Source organism: Setaria italica, chromosome IX, assembly GCF_000263155.2.
Source record: "Setaria italica strain Yugu1 chromosome IX, Setaria_italica_v2.0, whole genome shotgun sequence".
NCBI classification, from domain to species: Eukaryota; Viridiplantae; Streptophyta; class Magnoliopsida; order Poales; family Poaceae; genus Setaria; species Setaria italica.
Genome location: NC_028458.1, coordinates 46,304,660 through 46,319,432, shown reverse-complemented (window position 1 = coordinate 46,319,432; position 14,773 = coordinate 46,304,660). Strand labels below are relative to the sequence as shown.

The window sequence follows — 14,773 nt, the reverse complement described above, 5'->3', positions numbered from 1 at the left end:
AGATTATAGAACAAATAGAAAATGCCATTTTTCACTCCTTCAAATACTGTAATACTTCTGCAGTTTGTCAGTTCATGTTACATTTCAGTGTATCCTACGATGAAACAAAGGTATCAATATTCAAAACTGATGGTCTGGTTTTGACATATCTTCCTGATGGCACCGTGTCCATCTACATGTGAGTCATCTGAGCTGGTTGCTATCAGGTGCAGCCTATAAGTAAAGATCAAAAGAGATATGTTAAAACCCAGGGGTCTAATCATGAGTAATCATGAGTAGTTCACAAATTCGTGCATACCTTTAGGGGGAATCAAACCAATTTCATCTGCAATAGCCAGCTTCTTTTTCACATAATCATAATGGATCATCAGTTTAGGAACCTGAAAGCACATTTAGCTTTGACATAAGAAAAATAATGCCAGTTCAGACATGCATGAAAAGACAAACCATATACTGTCTCCAAAAGAAACACAAGAAACTATCATATTTTTTAATGGCCTCATACCTCAATGCAACAAGTAATCTTTATCTTCTGGAACCTACTGTCAGAAAAAAAAATCACATGAATGTGATGGATATTCTAGTTGGACTTGGGATCTCAGACAAACCAAGCTTACCTTCTGATCAATGTGAGCAGTGTAATCATACTGGACAAATCAAGCACGGTTGTCAACTGCATCTGTTGGAGCCACAAGTGCTAAGCGGAGATCAGCTGGAGAGGTTTCCGCTGTTTCGGTGTCGGGAGGGATGTGATCTGCGTCCTTGCAGCAATAGAGCTTCAAAGTTTATGCAGCTAATGATGCTGGTTAGTGTTTACTGTTCACATCATTGACCATATAAGAAGATACACTTCCAGTTTTTCACCTTAATCCCACACTACCTTTGTTTGTTGACCTGGTACAAACCACCTTTTTCATATGCCCTTTTTTAGCCATTAGACACTCAATATTTTTTAAGGCCACAAATTAAAATAAATTAACGCATGGATGATCACAGAAAGTATAGTGCCCAGAAAATTACCTTTTTTTGGAAATGTATTGCTGAAAAGTACTGCTAAATATATATTCCCGTGCATTTATTCATGGGACATGAATTTTGTAAGTTAAATTCACATAATAAAGGTACTGAAAGATATGCTGTGATTTTTTTTTGTACTTCATCGTGGAATGCTAAATGAGCATGATTTGCAAGCTGACATGAACACACAACTGCAATCATGACAAACTCAAATGACCACAACAAAGTAGTGATAGAAAAGAGAAGTGCATGCCTTGGATTCCTGCCGCAGACAACATGATAGAAATCCTTTTTAGTTTTCACTCCTAGAACTGCTTGCCTGTCCTGACTATCTAATAGGAATATAGGATGCATTATTGCGAAATGGACTGCCATGTATATAGTGTGATTTTCTTGGGAGCGAATAGAGGAGAGCTGCGTGGGAAGCTGATTGACAGTCATGTAACTTCTTAACATGAGCCAAGGGGTAATAGCTTCTGTGACTGTTGTTCCTAAGATTTGTTGGGACGGTAGAAACTGACACTTTAAAGAAGTAGTGGCATATCATTGCTTGCAAGCTTCCTGAACATCTCTGTTCCACAGGTTCTTGTTCAGTTGGAAGATGATAGGCAGGTATAATTGAGCAGACAAATGCTGAATGTTCTCTTATAAGTTAGTGCTTGATGTCCACCCGTTATACGCATCTGCTTCACAAAAGTTGAATAACAATTGAAAGCTGATAATTGATTTATGTACTTCTGTTTAGTCTTTCTGATAGATTTCTTTTGCAAGTGCTCACGCCTAGATAGGCTTTTATTTTCTTTTTGACTGTTAGAACCCAGATGCTGCAATTCTGTGACAGATTCGATCCACATAGCTATCATCCTTTCAATCCAATCAGGCACAAGTTGACGACAGGTGAATTGAAAGAGCAAAGATCCTTTCTCTTCAACAGTCACGCTTGACTCAACAGCCCGTGTATTTGATAATCCTAAATCCTCTACCAATAATCCCCACATGAGAAAGCTCCTTGTACTATATGGTGGATCCTATTGGTGTCTTTGAGGACAATCTCTCTACCGGTGATTGTTGAGATCAGCTTTGCAGCAAAATGTCAATCACCACATGTTCTGAGATTCATAGTTACCCTGATAGGTGTCCCTGGACTAGTGTTTATTAGGAGAAATGCAATAGCCAATTTCTCACTGTGAACTGAAAGATGACCCTCCTTGTCTTCTTAACCATTATGAAGTGTGGCCTCCACCTCTGGGTTATAACCCATTCCCCTGATTCTTCCCAATAGCTCATCCAATTTCTGATAGATCATTTCAGATTGCGGGTGATATCTATCACCAATATGAAATGTGTGAAGCCGATCCCCTAGCTCAACAATGCTAGCACCAGGCAATTTCTTGATACCCTTGTTTGCCATGACACTTCTCACCGAGGTAACATCAGCCCATCTCCCAGCCCTAGCATACATATTAGATAATAGCACATAATATCCTGTTTGCTCAGGTACCAATCGGAATAAACTGTCTGCTGCCACAACCCCAATGTCCATACTAGAGTGAATTCGACAAGCTTGTAATAAGGCTCCCCAGACTCTTTCATTTGGCTCAATAGGCATTGTCGTGATGAAATCATATGCCTCACTTATACAACCAGCGCGGCCAAGAAGGTCCACCATGCAAGTATAGTGCTCTGCTTTAGGAGCTATGTGATACCTGGACGTCATAGAACCGAAGTAGCATTTTCCAACATCCAAAAGACCAGCATGGCTGCATGCTGCGAGAACAGCAACGAAGGCAATAGAGTCAGGTTCCGGACCCTGTCCTAGCATCTTCTCAAAAGGATCAACAGCCTCTCTTCCATGACCATGCTTGCCATCAGCAGATATGATTGAAGTCCACGGTATCACATCCCGTGCACTCATGGAATCAAAGACCTCCGAAGCATCCTTCAAACATCCACAGTTAGCACACATGTCCAAGAGAGCATTTTCAAGCAACAAGTTAGGGAGCATCATTTTCCTCTTGATATTCTCATGGATCCGTTTTCCCACCGAAAATGCTGAGAGCTCCCCACATGGAGGAAGAACTGTTGCCAGAGTCACTGAATCAGGTTTGACCCCAATCCCATCCTCTTCCATCCTCAAGAACAGTTCAACAGCCTTAACATGGTACCCATATATAGCGAGCATTGCATTCCAAGAAATAAGTTGTTTAAACTGCATCTCGTCAAACGCTTTCCTGACGAATAATATGTCCTCTGCCTTGGCATTCCCCGTAGCTGGCAAGATGCTTGCCATTGTACCGGCATCGGGGATTGAACACTGCAGTGCCACAAACTCCTTGAAAACCTCCACCGCACGTTCAAACAAACCCGCGCGCGCGAACCCAGAGATCATGGCGTTCCAGGAGACGACGTCCCGGTGCTGCATTCCGTCGAACACCCTGTACGCGTCCTCCGGGCGGCCGCACCGTGCGTACATGCTGATCGCCGAGTGCGCCACGTAGCGGTTCGCGTCGAGGCCGAGCTAGCACTAGAAATGGATTGGAAAAAGATGCTGTGCTCTGCCATTTGACAGCATGGTAGCTTGAATCAGCATGGTGAGCGGGCGCGCGGCAGGCGGCCACGAGGCGGAGGAGGGCGTCGGCGGCGCCAGTCGCGGGCAGGTGGCTCCGCGACGCGTGCATCGGATCGTCTCTTGCGCGGGCAGCAATTTTTGATCTGGGTGCGGGTGCGGCGCTGCTGGTGACTTGGTGAGTGGTGTGTTAGGCAAGTCCAACAATAGAACGAACAGAGTACATAGCGAGCATCGAACACTGCAGACGTAAGATCGAATAGTATTCTCTGTTTGAACCGCGTTGAATAAAAAATTCAGCTGCACAGACACAGACGGAAGTTGTGCAATAGAGAGATGCATGTTTTTGTTGAAGTCCGGATCCCACACATCGATTCAACACTGCAGCCATCAAGTTGTGTTCGGAACTTCAGGTTCCATGGATAGCATGAGTCGAACCGGCACTGGAGCTGCCCTTAGCAGATACTCCATTTGTTCTAAATTGCAGGTCGTTTTGACTTTTCTAGATTCATGGATATAATTATGCAATTAGACATACACTATATCCAGATGTATAATAATATCCATGAACCTAAAAAAAGCTAAAACGACCTACAATTTGAAATAGAGGGACATATAGATTAGAAATTTAAAATCTCTAGAAGGTCTAGAGATAGGATACGGGTTAAACTCCTAACTTGTATCTCAAGTAACCCTCCTGGATTTGATAAGGGTCGAGTCATATCATGTAGATAGACTTGTTAAGCTATTAGGATTCTTGTAAGTTGTAACAGATAGCTTGACCTCTCGGTCTCTCCAGCAGGTTGCGCCCTATGTCAAGGTCACGGATGGGGCTGTTCTGTCCAGCTAATCAACATGCATCGGTGGTGACCCAAGTTAGGGTGCCGCCGTTACCTCCACCGCGCCTCTAAATTTTATAAGAAGAGTTTGATGTGCCTCATATAACATGGAACATGTGGCGAGCCGAGTTAGGTAGCTAACAGTTTACCAAATATTTCATGGTAATCAGAACCCTCTTCTCCTATATCCATCTACTGCCATGGCATCTTCTTCCTCTAGCACTACACCAGCACCTTTTGGTCCCCAAGCTACATGTCCTGTGCAAGGCACAAGTTCTTCTTGCAATTAGAGGAGCTCAACTCATGAGGATCCTAGATGAGTCCTCCAAAGCGTCGACGCAGATCTTAGAGATTGTCAAGGAAGACAAATCCAAGGAGGTTCTCTCCAATCCGTCTTACTCCGTGAGGCTTGCACAAGATCAGCAGGTACTGGACTACTTGTTTAACTCAATATTCAAGGAAGTGTTAGGCCAGGTTGCAACGCTTGAGTCTACATCAGAGGTGTGGACAAAGGTCACGACTATGTTCTCAGCTCAATGCGTGCTAGGGTAACAAATCTACGTATGCAGCTCTAGCTCTCAACCCTGAAGAACGGGAGCATGGCTACAGCTGTCTACTTTGACAAGATGAAAACACTTGGTGATGAACTAGTGGCCAGGGGTGGAGCCAGGATTTGATATTAGGGGGGCCAAGAAGAATTATATGGATGATACGTAGTAAACTTAAGTATAGAAAATCATTGACTCATGTATTGTAAATTAATTCATTTAGTCATGAGAGCTACTCATATTTTGTTAAAATCTAATACTACTCTATAAGTTAATAGAAAAAGTGCATAATTTAGTTAACTAAATGTGCAAATTCTACCGCCCAATCTAGTGTTGGCAAGAAAGTTGAAGATGATGAGTTGGTGTCTTTCATCCACACCGGCTTGGATTCTGACTGCAATCCCATAGTCACATTGGTAATGGGCTATGTTGATCCTATCGTATCATTCCGCACCGGCAAGCATCGCTCCCAGTGTGCCCACGTGCTCTCATGTTGTGCACTCAGGGGGCTTGGGGCTCTCGATTGCTGCCGATGGCGATTCCACCAGGATACCGGTTGCGATTCCACTTTTCAGCTACAAGCCTGCAATGGAAGCATGCTCACAGCTGTTGGTGGCAAGGTATGGTGAGAAGAGTGACGGTGAACGATGCAGAAGTTCCTGGATCAGTGGTGGTCCGGCCAGAGCGGAAGCTAGACCATGCTTGTATATATGGTATTGGTGAAGGACGTCACAGGTATGCAAAGCCCTGGTCTTGTCGAGGTTGCGCATAAAAGGAGGCATGAGCACCTTTCATCTCTCGTAGCTGTAAGGAAGGCAAGGAGAAGATCTGCATATTGTCCTTCTGGTTACTCTTTATGATGAGGTTGCTAATAAGGGTGGGTAAAGCAGTCCCAATGCTTTTTCCCTCGGTAAGGAACACTTATGGCATCTAAGGTACACAATTTCTTGTGTTCGCGTTTATCTCCTTGAACAACTTTGTATCATTCGATACCACTAAGCAGCGGTTAATCGGACATTCCAGAGAGTGAGAGTTCCTTCGGGAAAGAAGAAGCCTGGCCAAACATCGAAATAAGAGTGCCGTAGAGAGAGATCATTTAGTGATTTGATCATCTAAGATGAAATCACATAGTATACGGTATAATCTTGCTTCTTTTGCATTCAACAAGAAAGAGAATTGGTAGTCCACCGTCATAGTAGTCTTCTTGTTTTTGAGAAAGTGCTCTAGACATCGGTTCATCCCGAGCACCACATAGTTTCCAGATGCAGCCATGTAAGATGAGTGAATGTGTTAGTCCTGCCATCTGTATTAGACTTCCGACCTTGCTGGTCGTAACGGACTTTGTGTCCAAACTTATGTTTGAAGTGACCTGTTTTTCTTGGTTTACAAGCATATAGTAACACGGATGCACTTATATAATGCTAATTTTAGAACTGGCAAAGGAAATGATGATGGTTGTCCCCTCCAACTCCCTGGCATTGTATGATTGGCTTTCACTGTAAATATGGGGGCCTTGTTTAGTTGGCCAAATTGGCAGGTGCCAAATTATTGAGCTGGCACTGTAGCACACTGTAGCGTTTCGTTTGTATTTGTGAATTATTGTCCAAACATTGACTAATTTGGCTCAAAAGATTCGTCTCGCAAAGTACAACAAAATTGTGCAATTAGTTTTTAATTTCATATACATTTAGTACTCCATGCATGTACCGCAAATTTGATGTGATGGGGAATCTTCTTTTTGCATAGTGCCAAAGTTGGGAGTTGGGGGTGAAGTAAACATTCCCCCAGTGATACCTTCCCTGTTCGTTTTAGCTTATTATTATTGAATGAAACAAATTGATCCGGCCCACGACCAGCAGCGATCCGGCCCAAGAAGGCCCCGCTCGCTTCCCGTCGGGCGCCAGATCGGCTCCCGGCAGGCGCCAGCTAAGCTCGCGGCGCCCGGGCGTCCGCGCTCCCATCCCCGTCTGCAACCGATCTGGACCGCTCGTTTGAGGCGGTTCGGAGCGATCGGACGGTGCAGGGCGGGGGTCACGCGGATTCACCCCTCCAGTTTCCCGCCCGATTCCGCTCGGCTATAAAATCCAGGAGCGGCGCCCGGCGGATCCCCCACCCACTCCTTCGCCGGCTATCCACATCGGATCCGATCCACCTTCCTCCCGCGACCACCTCCCTCCCCGCGCTCCAGCTCCGATGGCGCTCCCATTCGCCCAGGTGCAGCTGCTGGCGGATGCCGAGAACCTCCGCCACGTCGTCGACCCCCACTACGTCAAGCTTGTGGGCGTCGAGCGACTCTGCGACGCACCCGCCATGGAGAGCGTGTTTCTGGAGAAGAGCATGGAGGGGACCGGGTGGGAGGTGCTGGGGATGGACCAACTCCGACACGCCTCCCGCCTCGACATGCGCCTCCGCACCGTCCGGTACGAAATCATCCCCGCGCTGCTCCGCAACCCCGCTGATGACTCCGCCCTTCGCCGCCTCTCCGGCCAGGCGCAAGGGATTCGCCGCATCGCCAAGAGGTCCTCCGGCTACCTTCGCACCCTGGCGGCCTGGATCGAAAACCGCTTCCGCTCGGTCGCCGAGAAGGTCCTCAAGTCGAAGCGTCCACCGTCTTGGTTGGCAGATCGCCTCTACGGGCTCGAGGTGATCTCGAAGAAGGTGCACAAGAGACGTTACATCCTACTTTAGAGTAGTACAGGGGTTCCGATTCTGATCTAGTCTCGGGTGGTGCTGATCTAGTCTCGGGTGGTGCTGATCTAGTCTCGGGTGGTGCTCTACATACTGCAAATACATAGAAGTTCCGGTGGGGTCGAATTTTGTTTGTGTTTGAGGAGTAGTTCGTTCCATTTCGCCCTGAGAAATCGTAGTTAATCTTCCTGTTTGTAGTATAAGATGCATACATCTGTTAATGTCGTCGTCAGAACATGTCTGTTGCTACTACTGTGAGTCTGGAATGAAAGCTGTTGATCTCTCTAGAAGCTTGGCCTTCTCATCCGAATCTACCTGCTCACTTTGTGTTATGCCTGATTTAAATTCCCTGCCCTTGTTTCTGTTTTTTTCCAAGTGCAAACTTGTTTAGAATGTTGTGAACTCTTCTCAACTTTAGAATGTTGCCTTACACCCTCATGCACATGTGCATGAGGAGGTTCTGTGACTGTTGTTCCTAGGATTTGTTGGGACGGTAGAAACTGACACTTTAAAGAAGTAGTGGCATATCATTGCTTGCAAGCTTCCTGAACATCTCTGTTCCACAGGTTCTTGTTCAGTTGGAAGATGATAGGCAGGTATAATTGAGCAGACAAATGCTGAATGTTCTCTTATAAGTTAGTGCTTGATGTCCACCCGTTATACGCATCTGCTTCACAAAAGTTGAATAACAACTGAAAGCTGATACTTGATTTATGTACTTCTGTTTAGTCTTTCTGATAGATTTCTTTTGCAAGTGCTCACGCCTAGATAGGCTTTTATTTTCTTTTTGACTGTTAGAACCCAGATGCTGCAATTCTGTGACAGATTCGATCCACATAGCTATCATCCTTTCAATCCAATCAGGCACAAGTTGACGACAGGTGAATTGAGGCTTTGTGCTTGAAAGAGCAAAGATCCTTTCTCTTCAACAGTCACGCTTGACTCAACAGCCCGTGTATATGATAATCCTAAATCCTCTACCAATAATCCCCACATGAGAAAGCTCCTTGTACTATATGGTGGATCCTATTGGTGTCTTTGAGGACAATCTCTCTACCGGCGATTGTTGAGATCAGCTTTGCAGCAAAATGTCAATCACCACATGTTCTGAGATTCATAGTTACCCTGATAGGTGTCCCTGGACTAGTGTTTGCTTTTGATGAAACCATAATTACTGTATGATGTTGTTATCTTACTTTTGTAGCCTGATAATGACCAGTTAACATGGGGCTGGAAGCTGTATCTGCTTTTTTAACTGTCGGCGGTAAAGGATGGGAAATTTTGGGCAACTAGTAATGCATAAATATGATTTACAAAACAGAACTGCTACGTGGGCCTTTGTGAGGGATTTTGGTTGCACTTTGATGCCATCTTTTGGCGTGTTGGGTCATGTGTAGCAGAGTAGCAGCTAGCGGACTCTTAACTCAACCAATGAACCAAATCACGTGGAGTCGTGAACCATGCCGCCTAATACTTGTCCTATTCACCCTTGCTAATACGACATGGCCGCCAAATCTTGTGGGGTGGATTGATAATTGAGAATGCAGAAACGATATGCGTCGGTGATTTTCAACTTGACTAGCTATAGTTAGACATCTAAAATTGGAGGGTTATTTTACTATTCCCTTATTATACATTTGCACATCTTGACTTTGATGTTAGGACCCGGATCACTAAAATTTCTCAAAATATTTATCGAACCAAAGTGGTGGACACGGTAATTTCAACGTTTGAATTTGTTAGTACCAGGCCATCAGAGAATCGCTGGTGTTCTCAAGCTGTTAAAGTTGAAGCTGATAGTTAGGAAGCTGCTGCTGGGCCGCGAGGATGCACCATGGTTAGGAAGCCCAACTCCCGTGTCGCCGGCCCAAAATGAGTTCACCACTCCTCCCTCCACGTGGGGCTAAACTTGATTTATGTGTTGCTTATTGGGGAACTTTAACCTTGACCAAGCTTGTGGGATTTCTACTAAACTCGGAGTGGGATTTCTAAAGCGATCGCAAACCCCTCAGATAGATCTATCTGAGAGTAAAAGTCAGAATTAACTGGAACTGTTGTTTGATGCAATTCATGAGCCTTTTTCTTCGATGGACATGAGCAATCTGAAACTAAAAAAAGGCTCAAAATCTTTCATATCAGTCCAAATTCTCCCCTGATACTGGAACTCCACTGATACTTATCTAAGTTCCAAAACTCAGAGCCCAGTTCATACAACGAGCTTCCATCAGCTCAAATTCTGTGGTGACTTCTGAGCACAGGTAAGTAGGCGCCATCAGCAGAAGAAAAAAAAGAAACAACCGGAAGCACCGTACCTGCAGCATAATAATTCATCAGAAATGAGCAATTCCTGCAGCAATCTCAGTCTCGAAATCTGACAGTTGTCACAGAGCTGTGACCTTCGTCAGGCCCATGCGCCTGAACAACAATGGCTTCAACCAAGGTCTCATCCAACCTGTTCATGTCCTGTGTCATTATTCTCTCTTATAAAGAGAGAAGGGGACAGCACTCGCAAATTTGCAAACAAAAAAGGTACTCCACTACCGAATTGTGAGAATATAATGTTATAGTACAGAGCTAAACACCGAACAGCACGATGAAGCAGAGATAACAGCACAAGTCGCGGAGGAAACTTATGACAATGTATTTAAGGAGCCATGGCACGTCTAAAAACAAAAACTAATGGTAATCAATTATCCTAAACGTGCAAGTTCAGCAGCATGGCATTGGCGGCAAGGCTCCACAATATTCAACTTTACTTTGGAGGAAACTTTAGGCTCGATGAATGCCCTGATGGCGAAGAGTGCCCGTTCAGCTTCCATGAGAACATCAATGGGCAGTGGAGAGCACTTGCGACAGTTGTGAGCAGGCACAGAACACCTAACAGTACTCTGATGGGCCTCCAATGTAAGTAGCTCAAGAGATGTAATATTCTCAACAACATGGCATGTTAGCTCAACCAGGCTCTTTGAAGACGTGAATCCAAGTATCTTCACACTCTTGATTTTGTGGTGGTGCTGTCCTCGCAAATGTCTCAGACCTGATGGATCTCCAAGAATTGAGACGTGCTCCATCTTTCGCTGTGAGACCTAGGATTAAAAAAAAATTATAGTCATTGTTTCACTGTGATAGCTATTAATATCATGCAATATGAATCACGACAACTTACATCCAACAAGAAAATCTCCAACGAGGGACAGGCATCAAAAAAGGAGGCCAGAGAAAAATAATCATAGGTCGGAGGAAATGTTAGAGCTATGAGAGCAATACTTAGATTCTTGAGGTGGGCGTATTTGCTATGCAGCATTGGTGTATCAACTATCTGCATAAAGATGCCAAATTATTTAATACTCCAAGGTATGACTCCTGTAGTGTATGGACATCGGTAGTCAACTCAAAATTAAGAGTATACCTCACTTCCCGAATATATGGTAGCAGTTTCAAGGTTTGGCATGCTGGATGGAAGTTCAACACGAGCGTAATGGACTGCGCCAGAGAAGCACATGAATAGGTTATTCATTTGCAATGCTTCTCCAAGTGATAATTTAACTCTATGATCTCCAGTAAAGGAAAATCTTGATATATTTGGAGCTTTGCTGTCTATCACTCGAAGCGTGCGGCATTCAAATACCTTTAGGTTGCTGAGACGCTGCAGCAAGCAAGGTACCTTCAGGCAAACAATCCCATCACAATTCATGATTTCCAATTGCTCCAAAGTCAAAGAACTAGAAAGAAGGGACCCTAACTCGCCCCCCTTGATACAGACATCACGAAGATGCAGTCTTGTTAGGGTTCTTAACCCACCAAGTTCAGATGTGGGACGGAAGGAACAACCGGCAAGATGAAGAGATCGTATTGAGTCTCCACTCCCATTAGATAAGAGTGAGTATGGGAAGTTATATTTTGCTTTCCACAGTGCTAGTACAAGATCTTCAATTCCTGGTATAACAGCAATCTGAAGCCAACTGTCCAGATAACAGGAGTCCTTTGCATTGCAAAATTCGGGCATATGAATCTTGAGTTTCTTCACACCAATGCCTGAGTGCTTTCTCAGAATGTGGTCAACTTTACTAGAGAAATCTCTGGCGACCTCACCATTTCCATATGTTTTTTTATTCGATCCCAATGTTTTCTTACTGAAATCAAGGTTGGGATGGCTTCTCCAGGAATGTAGAAAAGCGCGAGACACACAGGCAGCTTGGGCAGCATCTCTCATTGGCATCAGGGAGTGTATATGGCACAAGATATCCTGCAGGCAGAGGCCATGAGAGAGAAGCTCAGTATTAGTTAGAACTGTAAAGGCAAACGATTATTTCAGATGCAAGAGGGAAAGAACAAAATATGAAGAAACAATGTAACTCACCTGATATGTGCATTGTTACATAAAGTGTTTTTGGTGGTTACTTAAAAAACACTATCGGCAACCAGAGCTGATTAGCTGCTACAAAATTCATTCACACCTCATTTTTACTACTAGAATGTGTTACTACCCAAATCAGACATGTAATGCCCAACAATACTGATTTCTTTGCATTTGTGCCAACTAAGATGGATGGGATGATGTTTTGTTGTACACTACCATGCTAGTTGATGGTAGATTGGACAGAAAGAGCATGCACTTCTGGACAGGGTAACAATGCATCTGAATATTTGAACAGCAAATGCAGTCGTATAGTAGAGTTGAACAGCTTTGAAAGCTAAAAGAATGTGCCATAAATCTTAATAAACTGATCAGATGGAAACATGCCGTTCTCCTAGGATATGCAGCCCTAAGTTACAATGTATTGTCTGCAATGGTTGAATGCAGATATAAAAAAGTCACTTAATAGACTTCATGGGAAGTAGCACTACAAAGACATGACCTATGACCAGCTTAGAAATCAATATTTTTTTGTAGTTATACATTCAAAGGAACTTATAGATGATATGGAGATTAACTGTAAGTCCTCATCATTGATGGTAATTTTACAAACTCTAAGTTTAAGAAATTCAAGCTTTTATGTGCATTGAAGGACAGAAGAGGGTTGCAACATTATTATGCTTAGGAGAACCATGTGCACTGGAAAATTAATTATGCACAGTTGGAAAAAAGTGAAGTTATCGATGCAGCAGGACTGAAGGAGATCACAGAACTAAAATATCAGACCATAATCAATTTAGTGAGCATGGGTTAAGTGATTTGTCAGTTCAAGCAGTAATCACTAAATATACTTGTAGAAGGTCTCCCATTATCAAAATGTCATGTCATACCTCTGGAAGGCTTGGTCCTGAATATATTTGTATTTCACCACTCTGAGAATCATCATCTTGCAAGCAGGGTGAGCCCTTACTTTTAGCCCGTGAAGTAATCAACCCATCTACAGGATAACATGCATGGTTATGAAAGGCACAAAGCAGCATAACAAGCACACCTACGTATGAACCCCCCGACCTTGTCAATCTAGTTCAAGCCAAGGGAACAAAGCGGTGGAAACCATCAGTCAAAGCGATCAACACACCCTAGATAATCGCCTCTGATCTTGTCGCTCCCAAGGCTCATCTCAGGTCTTACTTACATGACGGCAAAAGGAAGACCTTTTTTTTCAGATTCACATTGAAACAACAAGGAGATTGGTAGATAGCTTTAGCCACTCAAACAATTAGTAATTATCATTGGCTAATCCATCCATCCAAACCGCTAGAGACACCCGTTAAAAAAGACTTCCTTTTGGTTCTCCATATGGATTGATTGTTGGCTAAGAGATTAAGACTGCAACAAGCCGCTGCGGCTGGGCATGCACAGAAATAACACATGCTAAGGAGGAGGAGGAGGAGGAGGACGAGGCTGCTAACCAGGGGCTTGGACTTGCCGACGCCAGCGGTCCGGCTGCCGCTCCATGGACATGTGGCGGATGAGATCCAGGAGGCCGATGCCTGTCTTAGGTCAAGGGGGCAGAAACGAGACGATAAATCAAGCAAGCATACCTCCCTAGTCCTTCCGGAATCAGATCTGCTCTTGCAACAATCAATCTCCCGGTGTTCTCTCTGCCTCCCCCTCCGTATATTTGTTGGGGGTGGAGGGTGAGGCCGTGAGGGTTTCAGGGGATTGATTTGGGATTTGGAAACCTAAACGAGCTCAGTTCATCCCTTCCTGAATTTCGACTGGAATCCAATCCAAATTCCAACACGGTTGAACGGCTGAACGCGGAAGAGAGGGAGGAAGAAACCGCGTCGGCACTGCCAGCAAACTCCACGAAACAGCTACCATTATCATTATTGGTATTATTATTACCAAACATCCTAGGCTTTGACCCTGGTTACCCTCCTAAAAACTTTGCATGGCATGGCGGGGCGGCACTTTGCATTGCGTGGATAGGGCGTGGCGAGCTACAATCCTGGGTTGATTTGAGCATCTTCCTTTATCCGTTCCACCTTCCCTGAGCCCATACCGAGCGGGCGTCCCCGGTCGGTCGTCCTGATCGGTCCCGACCGTGTCGGTCGGGAGGGAGCGATGTGCGCCGGTCCGACCAAGAGCACATCACCGGTCGAGGAAACTTTGTCAGAGTCGGGTTGTGGTCCTAGCCCCGACCGGGCCTTCTGGTCGGGGTGACGACCAGGCCTCCTGGTCGGGGGTGTCGGTCGGTGGCTGGATCGTAGTCACGGCCTGGCGTCGCGTATCTGAGTCGGCCCATGCGCGCATTGTCACTGCGCCGCCTGTTGGGCCAAGCATTGTCGAAAAGCGGGCCCATTGGGGACCCCGGGTAGTCAGTAGCCCCCGAGCCCCTTTGGGGCTTTTTAAAGCTGTGAAGGGGCTATTTAGTTTTGATCGGTAGGTCGTCTTCTGTCGGGTTCGCACGAGCGCACCCGGTGGGTCTAGCCCTCGAGCCTACAGAGTAGGGGGAAGCCAAGGATGATTTTATCCTTCATCGTATGCTTCCCCAGCGGTCGGTCAAGTCAGAATTGAGTACTTTCATATTTTTTCAAGAGTCGCGACTCATGTGTCCCCACCGATCGATATGAGACGGTCCTTATCGCGAGTTGGGGCGTTCGCCCGTGTGTGTTCCCGACTGCGACCTGTGTCTCCAGTCGGACTTCCGAGTTGGGATCTGGCGGCCCGAGCCCCCGTGCCCCTAGGGGTC

General features: G+C 45.2%; 2 protein-coding genes across 3 annotated transcripts; both read right to left on the bottom strand.

Moving 5' to 3' along the window:
* Positions 1–509: 509 nt before the first annotated feature.
* Positions 510–3,648, bottom strand: LOC101781357 (putative pentatricopeptide repeat-containing protein At3g49142). Its single transcript, XM_022823008.1, has one exon. The coding sequence runs from the start codon at positions 3,488–3,490 to the stop codon at positions 2,234–2,236; it is 1,257 nt and encodes a 418-aa protein (XP_022678743.1). The 5' UTR covers positions 3,491–3,648; the 3' UTR covers positions 510–2,233.
* Positions 3,649–10,171: 6,523 nt separating this feature from the next.
* LOC101756082 (putative F-box/FBD/LRR-repeat protein At4g03220) lies at positions 10,172–14,008 on the bottom strand. 2 transcript variants are annotated; one of them, XM_004984311.4, is made up of 5 exons: positions 13,488–13,995; positions 12,906–13,012; positions 11,068–11,904; positions 10,825–10,977; positions 10,172–10,744 (listed from the first exon to the last, which is right to left on the bottom strand). In XM_004984311.4, the coding sequence occupies exons 1-5, from the start codon at positions 13,537–13,539 to the stop codon at positions 10,349–10,351; spliced, it is 1,545 nt and encodes a 514-aa protein (XP_004984368.1). In that variant the 5' UTR covers positions 13,540–13,995; the 3' UTR covers positions 10,172–10,348. The 2 variants fall into 2 exon arrangements, with proteins under 2 accessions (XP_004984368.1, XP_014660089.1); XM_014804603.2 differs by lacking the exon at positions 10,172–10,744 and having other exon boundaries at positions 10,913–10,977; positions 11,068–11,141; positions 11,287–11,904; positions 13,488–14,008.
* Positions 14,009–14,773: the final 765 nt, after the last annotated feature.